The 18,838-nt window shown below is 36.5% G+C and overlaps 1 protein-coding gene across 2 annotated transcripts in view; it reads left to right on the forward strand.

The window, feature by feature from the left end:
• The window catches only part of pdzd2 (PDZ domain containing 2), a 112,647-nt gene extending 97,503 nt beyond the window's left edge, over positions 1-15,144 (forward strand). For both annotated transcript variants that reach the window (XM_088911796.1, XM_088911797.1), the window contains exons 19-24: positions 1,430-4,655; positions 6,886-7,003; positions 8,790-8,891; positions 11,350-11,623; positions 12,163-12,303; positions 13,013-15,144. In XM_088911796.1, coding sequence (XP_088767922.1) covers positions 1,430-4,655; positions 6,886-7,003; positions 8,790-8,891; positions 11,350-11,623; positions 12,163-12,303; positions 13,013-13,179 — 4,028 coding nt within the window. In that variant the 3' untranslated portion in view covers positions 13,180-15,144. The remainder of the gene's footprint in view (positions 1-1,429; positions 4,656-6,885; positions 7,004-8,789; positions 8,892-11,349; positions 11,624-12,162; positions 12,304-13,012) is intronic.
• The last annotated feature ends 3,694 nt before the right edge of the window (positions 15,145-18,838 follow it).

Below are 18,838 nucleotides of genomic sequence, written 5' to 3' on the forward strand. Positions count from 1 at the left end.
ATATAACAATTATTTTACTGAAAAATTATATATATATGTTTTAAATAAAAAATAAATATTTTCTGAGACATAAGTATTCTGTTTCCAAGAAAGTACTACCCTGTTCTATATGTATACTTTCAGATAGATGTTCAGGTATAGGAACAAAAATGTGAATGCATAGACCGTTACCTTAATCATATTCCTTTTTCCAACTATTCAGTTGAAAACTGTTTATGGCACACATCTTCATGTACTGGATTCTGATCATTCACATTACATAAGGAAAAAATAAACAAAGTTGAAAGATCGTTGTGATGTAACTTGTGAGTACAACCTCACAGGTCGAACAGTAAATTATCAGCAAGGAGGCTGTCTGTAGGAGTCACAGAAAAAAATAAAGGTTACTCTGTTTTGTTTAATACAATCACAAAATATGTTTAGGCAGGAAATGTGGAAGGTTGTCAAGAAAATGTCGCTTATTGCTATTGCTATTTATTTATTACATAAGGACACGTACAGGAAGTGGAGTCTAAGTAACCCATAGATATCTATTGAGGAAATTTGATTTTGTCAAATTATCTTTTTAGATAGCAAATATTACAAAGTTAACTCTTGAGTTAGTGAATTTTGTTAGAGAATGTGTCTGGGTATTTTGAGGTCTCAAAGTTAATTGCATCTGTTTCATTAATTGCATTAATCTGCATCTGTTTCTAATAACATCTTCCATACTTTTTAAATGTCATGTGGTGGTTATATATAAAATAAAATAACTTCTACCTTGCAATGGTGAAACAAATTGTTGAATATTTTGGAAATCAGAAGCAGTAGCTGCAAGGAAGCTAAAGAAAACTTAAAATTAAGTAAGTTAGAAAAGCTAAAATCTTAATGTTAATGTAACTGAGGTATGCATACAGATGCATGTATGGAGACAATTATATCGCAACCTCCTTTGCTGGAGTTAAAAATTGTAACTTTTATGCAAGGAGTTCATTAATTTGAAAATAATTTTTCAACCACCTACTGTAACAAGGTCTGTCACATCCTATTGTCTGGTTTGGCTAATATAATAATGGTGATTAATAATATGAAACACATTTAACATTTAATGTCCTGGAATATGAAAACTATTCCTGAAATATGAAAATCTCACAACTTCACACAGTGTATAATGTGAAGTATTCCTTCATCTAACCAAAAAATTCTTGTTTTCTTCCTTGAATGTTTTGCTGGTTTTTGTATTGTGTATCTAAAATTAGAGTACTTGAACCTACAATACCTAATGAAAAGAAAGATGTGTGGGTCAGTCTTCAGGAGTGTATTTGTGCAATACAGCAAAAATGTTTCATTGTATCCCTCCAGGTTTAACCACCCAGTCTTTAAATTCCTTCATTATTTTATTTGGAGTATGTCTTGTAATTGAATATTATTTTTCGTTTCCCCTCCACAGCTGTAGATCGATTGTCTAGCATAATGATGTCATCAAGCACCGATGGAAGTTCCAGAATGGATTCCTCTAAGACTTTCATTTCTGAGGAGAGTGTTGAAGATTTGACTAGGAAAGAGCCTGTTAGTACAGAAAATGAGCTATCTACACATGAACATTTAGATTCTCAGACCTGTTTAAAAAACTGTGAAAAGACAAGCCATAAGAATGATATTCCTGTCACCTATATTGATGACTATATAACTGAACTAAGTGCAACAGATGAAGGGGTTCTTTATGCAGTGGATACAAATGCAAGCCCAGATTTATGTGAAGAAAGAAGTACTTCAAAAATATTAGAAGGCAGTAAAATGCAGGAAAATGATTGCAAGTTGGGTCATTCTAATTCGCAACAAAATACATTGGATTTTTCAGTTTTGGATTCTGGGAATAAAGGCCGGCTTTTGACGGTCAGTAAAACATTCTTAAATAGCTACTCCAGGAACTTCAGTAATTTGAGTGAAGACACAACTCGTATTCCAAATGGTGTAAATGAAGAAAATGTTTCATTAGCTCCTAAATCTATGTACAGTACGGTAGATGATAGTGACTCAGAAACAGATTCTGCTACTGAAAATGGACACCATGTGGAAAAACCACATAGTCGTGATTCCAACCAGTACACGGATCTTCAGATAACAGACTCAGATGAGGAACATGTTGAGATCTGTTACAATGAAACACATAACTCCAGCTCTCTGAACCAGTCTGAGGCACTAAAAGTTGAAGAAAGGGTTCACAATTTGATGCCTCAGCATGAGAATTCAAACTCTCTTAGTATAAAGAAAGCACATTCATTTGAAGCAGATCAAGAAGCATTACCTTTTTCACTGCAAAAAAGGTCTTGCTCAAACCCGGCTTCTCTATGTCAGACAGACAAAGAAGTTCCCCTTCGTTCTGAAACTTTACAATTGCAATGCACATTATCTTCTGACTCTGACAGTGCTGGAAAAAACAACGGAAATTCAGAAAGAAACCCCTTCACAAAAGATGAAGAAATGGTTTGTCAGTCCACCAGAGACATTTCCCCAGACAACCCAAGTGAGTTATCAGAAGAAAGTGGCAAAAAAGTTAACTGTTCATCTAATAAAGGGGTAGAACCTGCTTCACCAAGTCAACGTAATGCTGGAAACTCTGCTTGCATTCATTCAATCTCCCACAATGCCCCAAGATCTCAAGATGCAGTTTTAAAGCTTCAAACAAATTCATCAGTACCTTTGAATAAATCTAGTAATCATGTCTCATCACAAACATCTGCCCCCGAGATGAAGAACTCCCTTTATACCAATTCCAAATTGGGGGGGAAAATTCTTACAGCACTCACATTAAAAGATAGAGAGAAAGATAAGGCATTTCCTCTAGAAACAAAAATGGATGCTTCACAATTACAAACTAATTCCTCTAGTCCCTTACCTAGGACCTCAGGAATGAAAATGCATTATGAAAGTGCCAGTTTGTCACAGATAAGCAGTAGGAGCAAACTCCAGGATAAAAGCCAGAGAGCAAACACAGCACCCAAGCTGAAGGGCTTAAGTATTAAAAGTAAAAACAAGGTACAAGATCCCTCTACAACAAAACTTTCAAAGTCTGAAGGTTTTTCTCAAAAGAAACAGCCAACATCCCTCATTCAGTCTCCAAAAGTTCAACCCAAGAGAGTTTTCTTAACATGCAGCTTAAAGATAGGTAAGCAGCCAGAGAAAAATGCTACATTGCCAAAATCTTGTCAGCAGAGGCAAGACAAGAAGTCGGCTGATCTGGACACCACCTTCAAAGATAGTTCCAAACCCAAGGTGAGTGATTTGGGTTCTGAACCACAAAGGGAGGAATTTATACCTGGTCAGGGGAATGAAGAAACAAACATATCACAAGAAAAGAAATTTTCTCAAACAGTGCCGAAACCCAAGGAACCAACTGAAACCTTTACAACACAAAGAAGTTTCATTGAAGTGCGACTTTCATCCTCTTCCTTACCATCATCTTTAACGTCCACGCCAATTTTAGGGCGTAAGGAGACTCCTCAAAAACCTGCAGATCCTCCTATTCAGGATACAGCTTCCCAATCTTCTAAATCTATAAGTACAACAAGTTTATCCCCTAAGAATACTGTAACAAGTCTTGTAACACAGAAGGATTTGTGCAGTAGTGCAAAACAAGAAGAGTCTATACTCAGGACTCAAGAAAGTCATGGTAACCTTTCTAGTCTTTACGTTAACACAGTAGAAGTTGGCACTACTACGGACGATACAGCAGAAGAGACAACTCAACAGGGTTCAGCAAGCAACGACATTTATTTTATCCACAGCCAATCCAATGATGTTTTTAAAAGTCCTACAAAAATGGAAATTGATGAGCAAGTCAAGGCAGTCAGGTCCAGGCAGGAGGTTATGAAGACTGACAGAAAAAGTTACTCCATTGAAACCAGTGCTCCCCCAGACCACAACTCTTTTTCTGTTAGACAAAGAATCAAGTCTTTCGAGAACCTGGCCAGTTTTGACAAACCAGTTATTCGGACTATTGATATTCAGTCCTATGCTGCCACTTCCAAACCTCTGATGTGTAGGAGGTCCTTAGGGTATGTAGTGCCAACAAGTGTCCATTCAATGGATGGTTGTCGCTCCTTGAGAAGGAGTTTAAGCTCCTGTGCTGACAATTCCAGTGAAGCTCCAATGAAGTCTTCACAGCATCTGAGGAAGTCTCCATCCAGTATGACTCTGTTAAATTTTGAAACACCACCTACAAAGAATCCCATGGAATCAAATGCAGAAGAGAAGGCTATGAGTGTTGTACCGGAAAGTGAGTATGTCAGCATACCACAAACTCCTCCTGTAACCAGAATCAGGAACATAAGGGATCGCTCTGGCTTGTCTCGCTCCAGACTAAGAGAACTCAGGGCATTAAGTATGCCTGACCTTGACAAGCTTTGCACTGAGGACTTTTCTAATGAAACTGGCATTGCTACTTTCAAAACTGAACTTGAAGTCACACCCAGGAAGTGCCTAGGGAACCCGGCAGACAGTCTTAATAATTTGCACTCTGTAGTCTCGAGTGGTTTAGATGTCATGAAAGTGACTGAAAGCGCATTGTCTGGTTTCACCAGAAATGTGGGGAACCATGGTTTGGGCTATGATGAAGATCCTTCTCAGAACAAGGCCCATGAGGCAGAGTCTTCAGATAAGAGCTGGTCAGTCAGGTGAGTGGGATAGATGTTTATATTATGTATATTTTTATATTCCATATTCGGTTACATATATCTGAAGTGCTAGTGAGCCTTCTCCCATATGCTGACCAGTTTTAGATTGCAACACATTTTTGTTTTTCTCAGGAAAATGAATATCAAATTCCACCCAGACAGTACCCTCATTAATTCATCTGTACCCAATATGGAAAACTTCAGCTTTTATATTTTGTGAAAGTTTACTTTCATAATGTAAGATAACCTGGATGTTTACCATGGAAAAGAAGTAAACCTCTTGAGGTATGACATTGAAATGACCCTGAACAGATTTGGAAAGCACTGTGTTTTGGCTCAGGAAAATTCATTGCAAGGAAACAGTCTGTAAAAACATTAAACAATATCCATTATTTTAAAATGTTTGAAAATTGTGGTTTGGACAAAAGTATAGCTGTATTTATTAGACTTGTTTTTTAATAATCATAGAGTGGGGTTACTGTTTCATCATTATGAGTGGGATGAATGTTTCAGTTCACACACTCAGTACTACTGACAAAACAGTTCTGTAAATATGCACCTTCATGATCTCCTGAACAAACATGGAATGCTTTGTACATTGCAAGATTTTGTAATAAAAATGGTTTACAGTTTAAAGGAAATCTTGATCAGGACTGGAAACACGTAACAATGTAGTTAAGGAAATCAAAGCCTTAAACTGTTTTTTAAAGTTTAATGAATTGTGTTACTGAAAATAATTGCTCAAGTTTGCCAAGCATCAGTTACAAGAATTTCTACAAGTTTTTGTGCTAGTGTGAACAATGTATTATAGTTCTACTCAGCTGTATCCCCTCATACTTACAAAGAGCTCTGGGTTTAAACAGCTCATTGACTACTCTCACTGGTCAAAATATTAGGAACCTGCACAAAATGTGTTGTGCGCAACAGGAAATACTTGAACTTGGAATTGGAGGTATTCCGTAATGTCTTTTCAATACTTTTTTTTAAAGGACTGCTTGCAGTCGAGGTTTTGATCGTGATAAAGATCTGTGGGATTCAGGTACACATTCCACCATCATTAAGTTCTCGCATGCTTCCTAAGCCAGCAACAAAATACATGTCACTAAGAGAGCTTGTTTTGAGCAGTTGGGTGTATAGAGGGTGTTTTTATCAGACCTCAGAGGGCAGTTATGAGTATTTAGCTGTTTAGATGATAAACAATAGTAGAAAATAGTAGAAAAGTAGTAGTAGAAAAAACACAGAATTTGTGTTTCTGCATGCATTGAGTTAAGCCTGCTTTTTATGCTGGCAAAATCAGTGAGTATAGATACCAGTTTAGTTATTGAATACCAGTGAACAACATATTTTCTTTGGTTAATGTTACTGCTCTGGGACCTACTGTATTTGCCTGAATTCTGGAAATTACCCTTTCATGCTCATAGCCAGATGGCTTGAGTTGATATGAGAGTACGCCAGGCCACAGAAAACTTGAAAATTCTTGACCAAGCCAGTGTGGCTGCAACAACCTGGGAAAAAAGAACACACAAGCTAGAGGACTAGGATTTGGCAAACTATAGGTATTGCTTTCAGTTGTAAATGTAATCACTATTTCCATTACCCTGACATATAGGCACAAGTATGGGTTTTAACAGTATATGAAAAATGAATCATTTAACTGTTGACTTTATAGTAAATGTCTGTTCATACATAATTAATATTTATTAAGGGAAACAATTTGAATTAATGTAGAATATGCTATGAATGTATTAACTTCATTTGCTTTTAACATGCACTTAATAAGAAATGGATTGCTTCATGCAAAAATGCTTCACAATATCAAGAAATTTTATATTTAAGATATTTAAAGAGAAAGGTTTACCCTTAAGCTTTCTTTTATAAGCTTTCTTATATAAAAAAAAACAAAAGTGGTCTATACAATACTAAAACTGTGAAGAGTATTCACTGCAATATTGATGAGCATGCATTATTAAATTCAAAATTCTAACCTAATAAATGGATATGAGGTAATAGAAAAAATATTATTTTGGCTTAATTTCTTTTCACTATTTCTATATTCTGTGAATATAAAGAGTCTTATATAAGATAACCACAATTTGTACAGTATGTCTATCGATTTCATAGTCAGCTGTGACAAAGTTCATTATTTAATGTCCAGCTGTTGTTTTTTTTAAACTTGAGAGATTGTGATGTTTTTACTTTTAAGGAATTTTTATTTTTTATTTTCTTTTAGTTTAAGTGAGTTATCTGTCTCCACCTTGGATCAAAACAAGCTGCAGTGTATTCTCACCTCTGTGAAGGATAAACTAGATGTGTGGACCCTAATTCAGGAAGCCAAGACTCAGGCAGAGGTAAACAGAACACAAGACTACGGCTAACATCTATACTATATCTCACACAACAATGAATCTTATTCTAATCATATATTTTGAGAATCTGTTTTTTTCTCCTTATGAATTAGCCCCCCAAAACATACCTTAAACCTCCCTACCAGATCATCTTGTATCAAGTTGTATCGTGCTCTTGGTTATGAGCAATATGGAAACATCAAAAAAGTGAAACAAGATACAAGATAATTTCTTTTCTTCCCATTTTATTTTTCACAAATGTTAGCTGGAAAAGCACAGAATCAGCTTGTTCAATGTGTCTTGCATCGCTTTAATTATCCTTGCTAGTCAAATTTTTATGCAGTGGAATATCAGGACCATTAAGTGACTTGTACCAGACCTACAATGTTATGGAAGACTACCACAAGACATAGATGAATTGGATCCTTTTCTTTGTTTTGTTTAAATTACCAAAATTTGAGCTTACATAAACCTCCATCATACCTGCTCTTATTATCAAATTGTTTGAAACTAAAATTCAGAGCTTTTCTTCTTGTCTTCGGAGCTTGGTTAACTATGAAATAAACAGAACAAATCAGCTTTTGCATCTCTGTCATTGTAACATTTCAGTTAAAAGTGACAAATTAGAGGAACCATTCATCCCATCTTACTTGTTTGATTGTTAGTAGATTGATTGGTCAGAATCTAGTACATCTGTTTCCTTAAGGAAACTTGTGTATCGTCTTCAACCATATGGCTGGGTAGATTGTTCTAGACTTAGTCATAACACTTGGACTGGTCCTTGAATTAATTCCTTCAATTTGAACATTAACAGTGCCTAAACTAACATGCCTTTGAATTGAAGACTTATTAAATCCAGGGTGACTATCAAATCCCTGCTTTCAGCAGAGGAATACTTGTGCATACTTGTGCTGCCGGAAAAGTGTTATAATAACAGGAGATCCAAGCTGAGTACATTCAAATTGACTGAAACAAAACTTAATGTCAAAATTACCAATGGCAAGTGTTTATTGGATTCCTCCATAACCTAAAGAGTAATAGACAGTAATAATAACAAAAAAAATATTTCTGTACCTTTTTATCATTCCTAAAAAAATCTACCTTTCTTTGAAGTAAATATTACACGACAAAGGAATAAACTGACAATTTGCTATATTGATATTCACTTCAAGTGTGAAACACTGAGAATGTCATTACATTATACTTCGTTGTATAATTTCTATTTATTTAAAGGTTACTAATAATGGGATGCCTCAGTATTGTTTCACAATATGTGGAGAAGTGAATTAACCCTTAATTAACCTTTTTCCTTGAACACGATACTAATTACAACTGGCACATAGACACAATTTAGGACACTAGTCAAACAGCCATGTAATAAGGAAGTGAGTGTTAATCAGATTAACCCCAGAGAAAAACCCATTCCAATGCATGGAGAACCTGCAGACTCCTCACAGAATGTGCCCCAGCCTGTAATCAAACCCAATAGCTTAGAATAATCAACTATTACTACATCAAAGAATAAAGCCAAGGTATAAAACGTAGGTTTTAATTTGGATTTAGAAGTACTAACAGTGTAACTGTCCCTTATGTCCTTCAGAGAACTCTTAAATGAAGTAAGTGAAAAATAGAAAAACAGTGAGTCACTGAAGAGTCATTATTTTGTTCTTGTTATAAATAATGTAGTTAGTCATTTTTGATCCTGAAAGAAGACAAGTTAAAAAGAGTGTCATGCAAGAGCTATTTTGTGGTCTGTTTTTTATGTTGTTTTTTTTCCCTGTTTTCACAGGTTAAAGATGATATTTACTTTGTGGTCTTGATAAAAGAAGAAGGTGCTGGTTTAGGCTTCAGTATTGCTGGAGGAGTTGATTTGGAGCAGAAATCAATAACTGTAAGTGACTCATGCGTAAACGGGTGTGCATATGTATGATTCAATGTGTTAGGGTGGCTGTCCAGTACTGGTGAATTTTGTTTGAACATTGTGTTATACTAAAGTACTTGGTGTACTTGGTAAATTCCAAGAATCAATATTCTGCTAGTATCAGATGGGCTTATCATATTAGGGAATTTGGGGATATTTTTGTAAATGTCATAATTTTTAGTTATGTAGGATCATTATACCATTTTTTAAATAGCAGCTCAAATCCATGTGGAATAAAGGGGAACTGCAACACTCTTTTTATGTTCCGGGGTTAGAAAGAATCTCCATTGATGAGTGCATTTCAAGCCACAATAAAAGTTAAATGTACACAATAACTTGTAAAAGCCGTAACATCACAAAATTTCCAAGTATGCACAGTGCCATGTTCTGCGATTCACAACAAGGCAACAAAACTTCCCATGAAGTGAATCGGCCCTATTACATTATAAACAAGCTGGCTTGTGAATACATCTCTTTTAACCCAATAGAAATATTGCTTATTTTGAGACAAATACTGGTTTTGCCAACAAATTGTTAACTCTGCATGCAGGTCACGTTGAAACATTTCTGTGGTGAAATGTCTGCTGCACAACTTCGTATATCACATTACATTAGTCATTACAGTGACTAGTGAGCAGGAAGGGCTGCATCACACCGCAGTTCGTAGGAACTCAAGTTTGCAACAACATGGCAACTTACAGTACTTTTACAAAGTTTATGAATTTGTACTTATTTCGAATTTTGTAATTTTTTTCTATAAGGTCAATGAATCTATTTTGTTACTGATCTTTAAAAACCAGTCTGAAAAATTGGAACTACAGTTTCCCTTTAAAATGTAAGGGAACATGAGATCAATAAATCTTAATCTACTTGGATCTATGATATTATAAAAACAAAGGTAATAATGTTATTTTGTATTTGGAATACAGATAAATCTCCTTTGAAATTTACTGAATTTTTTTCTTTAGTTATAGGTGCTGTTCATTGTATAGATTTGAATGTATTAAGATGTATTAAGATTTTATGCATTTTCATTCTGTAAGGTCCTGGATTACACCATTAATTGTGGCATTCCTATGAACTATCTGGATTTTTTTGCAGGTGTTGCAGGTCTTTGTTGGTATGAATATTATTTACAGTATGTAATCACCAGCATTTTCTTACGGTGGGAGATTTGACTTCAAGATGCTGTGGGACTCTTTCATTATCCATGTTATTTAGTATATATATGTGTCTATTTGTCAACCCAGTTTCATATTCATTGCCCTAAGGATGACACTGAAATTTCTATACTGACTAAACCTACAGCGTTTGTGCTAGAAAATTATCTGACGGTAATAATATATAGATTCAATTGCTTATCTCAAGAGACCCTCACTTCTTTTTTAGTATTACCTGCTTTACCATTATTATATTTTTACCATTATAATAGTATTACCATTATAAGAGATCACTTTATTGGCCATATACAATTTTGTGTATTAGGAATTGTCTTTTCACATACCCCAACTTGCTCTCCATGAGACACACAGACAGGGAGAGAAGCTTGGGGTCAGAGCACAGGGTCAGCCATTTATACAGTGCCCCTGGAGCAGTTGGGGTTAAGGGCCTTGCTCAGGGGCCCAACGCAGCAGGATTCCTCTGCTGGTCGCGAGATACGAACCGGCAACCTTCCAGCCATAGGCACAGATCCTTAGCCACAGAGCCATCGCACCACCACCATTATACCTCATATTATATAATTACTTTTTTATGTTTGACAGTTGGTGAAATGCTTGTATGTGAAAGGATTAATGTAGATATCTTGTGAATATAGTTTTACCCATTCCTAATTTTTATATGAAAAAAAATATTCTTTGGCTCCCCTGTAAGTTGAAAAGTGGAATTGCAAGCTTTGAAATAGTTTAAAGAAAGCTGTTATGAATTGAAAGGAACCTGGCTTGCCAGAGGCCTTGTTTAAGTAAAATGAGTTAATTTACACAAAGATAACTTCAGTGTATTTTATGTGTATACAGTGATAGGTCATAATAGGAAATATCCTGTAGAATACAAAGGATGAAATGGTACTTAAAAAGTGAGAAAAATCTTAAATATAATGATTATTATGTTATAGAGATTTTTTTTTCAAATAAACCAATCCAGAATGTTTTTCCCTAGGTCACTTGTTGGGATGGGCCCGATTGGGTGTACTGGACAAACAGACACTGCTGGAAAAAGTGGCTCCTTAGTACTTGTGTATTAGCTGCAGTAGAATGGTAACACTAAAACTATCAATTACAAATAGGATAGAATATGAATAAGTGATACACTTTAAAAAAACCTTAAAATTGTCCGTGTCTGATAAGGTAACACACTGACAAAATTCATTTTGTCATTTATTTTTTGCTCGTTTGAAACTCAGCTCTGTGCTATTTTGTGTGTCAAACAGGTTCACCGAGTATTCTTGCGTGGGGTAGCGGGTCTGGAAGGCACCATTCAACGTGGGGATAACATTATCTCAATCAATGGAACTTCCTTAGGAGGTTTCTCCCACGGAGAGGCTCTGTCTGTGCTCCATCAGGCCCGGCTACCAAGGCATGCTGTGGTCATTATCAAGAAAGGAAAGGACACTGAATCCACGTCTCCCAGACAGGAAGTGGCCTGTGTTACAGGAAGGCATTCACAATCCACAAGAGATGTTGCCGTAACAGAAACAGGAACAGGTGGGGGAGCAAGCCAGCGATACATCCGCTGTGAATTTACAAATTTCATGAATTCTTAAAAACATTGACACCGACTGTTCTGTAAATAATTGCTGACTTTCAGTGGAAAAAATCAAGAGCATTTAAAGAATTTTAAAGCAGGATAATGCAAGTCTATGTACAGAGTAAACTGATGCAACATTCTCAGAATATTAAACCATCCCTTCATGGTTTAAATTTCCCTCTTAGTAATTAATAATAATGTTATTTATATGTTCTCATTAAACAACTTTCCAATGAGGTGATCTTCACATTTTACATAAAAAAATATGTCCCCACAATGTGCTTTCAATTAATGTTTATGTCATATGCACATGCCTATACACTGACAATCAAGGAAGTAAAATAAGTTTAAGAGTAATTTTGAGAAGGGTAATAGATCTGTGGTCATTAAAAATCCCAGGGCATTTCTCCAAAAAATCCCCGGCATCCTGGCCAAATTTCCCATTGGCCCTTACCAATACCAATGCACAACACTACTAATTAATGCACATTTACAGATGCAGGCCTGGATATGTCTGTGGATGGTGCTGTGACTGTAGAGCTCCAGAAAACATCAGCAGGCCTCGGTTTCAGCTTGGATGGAGGAAAAGCTTCCGTGCATGGGGACAGACCTCTTAACATCAAGCGAATATTCAAAGGTACTGTGCCACACTGCTCACGAGCTAAAGGTCACCAGTGCTACCATTGCTTCTGATGCAACACTAGGGTACAGGTCATTACCGTGTGAATAGTGACAACTGACAACTGTGCAAATATTAGCCTGTAGTGTCTGATGAATTTACTAAAATACTAGCCTTTAATCCTGCAAGAAAACAGAAGACAATGAAAGTAAAAAAATACAACTTTCCATATACTATGAATAAAATGTGCCCACCTTAACATCAAATGAGGTTACTGGGCTCATCATTGGGCAAAAGCACTGCCTGTTGATGTTGAAACAAATAGCTCATTTTGTAGTTCAAACAAGCAAGGTAAATTTCACATCCTGAAATTTAAAGGCTGCATTTTACATGTGACCTATAGATGGAGACATTCTCAAAGCAGAATGAAGGATTGCAGAAATTCCTTCAGGACAAAATGTAGTATTAACAATTCATGTTAATTAAATTCTTTAATCTCCAGTGTTGATATTGTCAGAGGAAAAACATTTTCTTTGGAAAAAACTAAATATGAAATGGTTTGAAGTTCAAATTTGCCTGATGACTCCTTTCTTTATTGATGCCCATCTTTAAATGGGCAAATAATCATGTGCCTTCAACCTTGCATATTCTTCAGATAATACTTTCAAGCATGCATTTTGACCCCTGACCTTTTGATGTGCTAAAAAAATTCCTGTGTTGCCCGCAGGCGGCGCTGCTGAGTTATCTGGAGCCATAGAGGTTGGAGATGAGGTCTTGGCCATCAATGGACGATCCCTGCAAGGCCTCATGCACTATGATGCCTGGAACATTATCAAGTCGGTCACAGAAGGACCAGTTCAGCTGCTTATAAGAAAGCCTAAAACAGCTGTATGACAATAGCGCCACTTTATATTCTGTATATATAGTGAAATCAAAACTTGTTTGTGCCATAACATGGGAGACTGGTCAATTATGTAAATAAGAGACTTTTATAACTAAACAAATAATCATATTTGCTATTGTAAATATATAAATACATCTGTGTGTATTATGTATATATTCTTGTTTACACACATTCTTTTTCAGACCATCGGTAGAGTTAGCTCTGTTTTTATAAAAATCTTGACAGAAACCAGTAATCATCTGATCTGCCTGAATATTAAGGATATTAAATAACAGCTTATGCAAGTCCCCAGTTCAAGTGTTTTTAAATATAATCACTTAACCAACCTGTACCACTGTCTTTGGAAATTACACAAGAAAGGATACGCACTGAACCAATTCATAATCTCACTGAGGTGTATCATGCATAATGCAAATAGATACCAGTGCTTTTCAATTTGACACTGAACAAAATTGCATTTGTGATAAAGGTGTGTGAATTTGATCTATCATAGCACTGTCAGATCCAATAAGAGTTCATTTGAATTTTGAAAATGAGTCTTTTAACCACCACAATGATAAATATTACACTCGGTTATATAGAATTTTTAAATGTTTTGTAATCCAAACCGCTTTTGTACATGTTGAGTGCATCAAATGTGATGTGATTTTCCTCATCTTAATTTCGGTTAATCAATCCAACAGTGAGAACAAACTTACTCAGAGGCAGCAAAGAGACAAGGAAAGGTTTATTCCATGCTGAAAAGCGAAGAAAGGAAACAACGTTTTGGCTGTGGAGCCTTCTTTAGGTGTGAGAAAACGGTTCCACAGGCTCCACAGCCGTAACATTGTGTTTCTTTTCTTCTCTTTTCAGCATGGAATAAGCCTTTACTTATCCTTTTGCAGCCTATGCATGATGACGCAGCTACTGTACCTACTTGACTTACTCAGAGGCAGGTTACTCTACATTGTTGGTCTCTTTTAAAAGCTGCTGTGTTAATTTTTGCTTTTTGTATACAGGGATTTGCTATTTTTGAAAATCATTTGCGCTGTTTTAAAATCATAAGGGTTCCCAATGCAGTGTAAATGTACTAACAAGATCTTTCTTTTATTAAGATTTCCACTTAATAATAATATTTTGTTAGATTTTTCAAAGATGTGTACATAACTCAAAACAGGAGGCACTTATTTCCAGAATATGGAACAAACTACCAAACTATATGAATCCTATCCCCTGGCCTTCTTTAAGAAAAATGGATAAAAAGAAAAAGTTAACTAAAATCAAATGTGCTAATTGGACTGAATAGTTTCCTTTTATTTGTAATCTTTATGTTCTTAGTAGCTTAAATATTAATATGAGAAATTGAAGCCAATAATGTGTGTTTTTTTTCTGAAAGGTTTATATCAGTAATATATTTTTTAAGGTTTTATTGAGCAGGAAGGTACTTTGCATCTTTTTATGTCCCCTTTTGATGTCTAAACTTCAGATGTTATGCACTTCTGCTTGCAAAGCTAGGGTGAGAGAATTTGGCAAGTGGATTACCCCCAATTACTGGGGTTTTGTTCCTAGACTTTATTTTCCATTTTATTGCAAACTAAAATCAAAAGCAATGTAAGCTAAAATGAGGAATCTTTTTGTGTTATTTATAAACTTGGACTTCAGAAGATCTTAGAAAGCAGCAAATATGGTCTGCAAGTGTATATCTCCTGAATGTGTGCCAGCTTTATAGTGCTGGTGTGTTTGTGAAGGTAGTAGCAATGAAAAAAAGAAGATGAGAACTGTGCTGTATTTTGTGACATGAATACTTTAAAAAGTTCATTCCCAAGTTATTTTATTCAACTGACATTCTTTGCTGTAGCATTTTTCTAATTATAGCTACATTACATTGAATGGTTTCAGCTGATAACAGGTTGCATACAATTAGAGGTTTGTTGGAAACTTTTATTTCCAAAAATAAAAAAAATCTACAATATCAATGTATTCAGTTTTACCATATGATCACACCAGACACATTTACTTTTCTCTTATTAAAAAGTTCTTGCTGTCATAAGGTGCCAAATAAGAAATATTGTGAGCATCTTTCATGAATATTTCACACATTGTAAAACGGATAATGAACCAGGTAGTTAATTTTGTAGATATGGGTTTTACCGATTATAACCTTATGCTCTGAAGTAAATGAACTAATCTGTTACCACTGTTAGAGGATATTGGAAAATGTAATTACTCAAGACATTCATAGATGATGAAATACAGTGCCTATAGAAAGTCTACACACCCTTTCCTAAGTAACACATTTTGTGGCCTAACAGCCTGAAATCAAGAATCAGAATTTTTTTAACCTTTATTTAAATATTGTAACACAAACTAATGAAAAATTGTGAAATGAAAAACAAATGTCCAAACATTCTGAAATGTAATTGCAAATGGAAACCTAAAAAAATGTTAAATAAGTCTACACACTCCTAAGCACTTAGTGGAAGCACCTTTTGCTTGAATTACAACTAGAATTCTGTTTGGATAGGTCTGTATCAATGTAACACACCTACATCTGCCAATGTTTCTGGTCATTCCTCCATATCATTGATTGACTGCAACCTTAAAGTCATTCCACAGATTTTCAATTTGATTAATGTCAGGGCTCTGTCTGAGCCACTCAAAGGCATTTTTTAATGTTTTTTAGCAGCTCCACTGTTGCTTTGGTTGTCATGTTGAAAGGTGAAATTCCATCTCGGTTTTAGTTTCTGTGTAAAGGGCAGATTTACACAGATCAGTGTCCTAGTCAGGGGCGGATTAACGAACAGGCTAGCATAGACTGTAGCCTGGGGGCTCCTGATTGGCCAGAGTATTTTTTTTAAACGGACCTGTGGGACCAATAAAAACATTGAATAATTTGTGAACCAATTATTGGTTAGATGCAATGGGTTGGCGGATTCATCGGGTGATATCTGGTGCAAGTTTATGGTAGCCTGCCTCAAAATGTGCGATAGAAAATATGATAGTGGGGTGCAAAAATGAAAAGCACAGTGGTTAAAACAGCAGTGTGAGCAGGATCTTCTTAAAAAGATCCCCAGATTGACTGGTTATTTCAAGTTTGCAGAGCCGGACCCCGATCCTGAGTTTACGGCTAATGTTGCAGCCAGTGCTACAACAACCGCGGTTGAAAAGTTAGCTGCAGCTAACTCTAGCCTGGGCGCAGTCTAAATCAATGCCGATCATGAGGACGACAGCTCCTGCAACGGAATCAATGGAACATGAGTCAGAAGCAGAGCCATCTGAAACGCCACCACCATCCGCCGCCATTGCTGTTGCACCTGCTGCCGTGGAGCTAACAGAGGCCGCAACACCAGCTCCCGCTTCCTATAGCTTGGACCCAGCATGTTGGGGTAAAATAGATGAACAGATACGGCCATACTGGGTTAAATTGGGCCCAAAATCGTGTCAAAACGAAGATGCGGATGTTGCAGCACTGGAAAGACAACAAACACCAAAAGAGGTATTTCTCTAAAACCCTCTTCAAAGAACACACATGAGTGTGTGTCAAGAGAATGGCTGCTGTATTCCCCTTCGAAAGGTGCAGTGTTTTGTTTTGGGTGTAAATCTGGGGACAGCGATAATCGGTCTGGACTGACCATAGGCTATAGTGACTGGAAAAATGCAGCCACATGCTTGGCTGAACACGAAGTGTCGGAGTGCCATAGAAAGGCTATGGTTGTATATGTCATGCGCTGTGCTGATAATGGTCTAATAGATTCAGAACTAGAAAGACAGTTTGACAATGAATATGAGTATTGGAGAAATGTTTTGAAAAGGGTGATTGCAGTGGTGAAGTTTTTAGCAGAGCAAGGGCTGCAATTTAGGGAACGCAGCCTAGGGGCCTCTGATCACCTTAATCCGCCACTGGTCCTAGTCCCTGCTGCATAGAGACACACCTGTAACAGAAAGTTTGCCTCCATCATGTCTTCCAGTATGGATGGTGTTCTCTGGGTGATGTGCTGTATTGTTTGGTTTTAAGCCAAAAAGTTCTATCCTGGTTTCATCATACACAAAACTTTTTTTTTTTATTCACACAGCTTCAGAATCTTCACAGTGTTGTTTTGCATACCTCAAACGAGACTCAATGTGGGCTGTACTGAGTAGTGGTTTTCTTCTTGCAACCCTCCCATACTGAGCCTGAGATGTGACGTGTACACAGTGACCAGTCTTTGACTTAGAGGCCTGCAAGTCCTTCAAGTTGCTTTTGAATTTTTGGTGCCTCTCTGATTAGTCTCCTCCTTCCTCGATCATCCATTTTGGAGAGACGACCTAATCTAGACAAGGTCTTGGTGGTGCAATATGCCATACACTTCTGAATGATAATATTGACTGTTTCAAGACTGAATTTTATATCCATTTTCTGCTCTGTGCCATTCCAAAATGTTATCCTAGTATTTATCCCTGTGAGGTGCACTACCCACCACAGGAGACCTACAGGAACAGATGTTTTCATTCAGAAATACAACAGAATCAATACAATTGAACGCAGGTAGAGTTGTGTGTTTTGGAAGACAACTGTTCACACCAGAGCTAATTTCCAATCAAATTACAAATGGATTACCCATACAGTTTTGCATATGTGATATCTTTCCTATAACTCTTAAAAGCACAAATTCATTGGTAACACTTTAGATCAGGGTGTTTTTTAAATCGTGTTTATAAGTATGTCATCAATGAAATTAGAATTATTGGATGTATAGTTAACCAAGTGTGCCTGGATTATTACTCTTTTCACCAAAGCTGTGCCAGAGAAAAAAAGGAATTCATGTGCCTCTAACTATACCAACTGTATCCTTACAAGTTGGGGATTATGATCATTTATTTTAATATTGGCTAGTCTGCTGAGTCAATTCCTGATTTTCTTCATTTTCGGAACCACCCCCCCCCCCCCCATTTTTAAACAAATAATTATAAACAATGACACGCACTACACTATACAAAGAATAAACATACAACACACAAGTTGCTCTATTTACAAATTTACAGACAAGCCATTTCAGAAGCCTTACATTTTGGTGAACCAGAAAACCCCAGACTGCTACTAAGCATTAAATTCCTCAGGCCTACAGAGGCCAAATAAGAGATAAGCTGACTTCTAGCTAAATACAATGCAACCTGCAGTTAAATCTCTCTCTCTGCACCCCGAATGACACAAAATGGGCAATGGGAGCCTATATCCCTATCCATAAAAATGCACCCTAAGCAGGAAAGACGTTTCTGAAGTATCTTTTAACAAGGAAACCCAAGTTCCCTAAAAACACAGAGTAGCATACTCTCTCTAGTAAGGTACAGATAGCTCCAGTCAGGTTTGGTTTGGATGATCGTGAAGTAGGGGCACTCGCCTGGTGCAAGCTTCAAGTTCCATCTCCTCTCTTCTCTCTTCCCTCCTTCTTGTCCTCTTCCTTCTTTTCTCTCTGCTCTTAATGTGATCTTTTATTGTGTGTGTTTCTGTACTACTCCCTGATCCACAGATCTTGCTCATCTGAACTGGAGTAGCTCAATATGAAATGTCACCATTTTTCCTACTGAGGGAATTTTTGGTAGTTATTATGACCACCATGTACATTCACTGAGAAGGAAGTCATTGACTGTTTTGAAATGACTGATTGGTGTATATTCAAAGATTCTTCCACT

This window comes from Atractosteus spatula, chromosome 3 (genome assembly GCF_055471065.1).
Source record: "Atractosteus spatula isolate fAtrSpa1 chromosome 3, fAtrSpa1.hap1, whole genome shotgun sequence".
Taxonomy (NCBI): Eukaryota; Metazoa; Chordata; class Actinopteri; order Semionotiformes; family Lepisosteidae; genus Atractosteus; species Atractosteus spatula.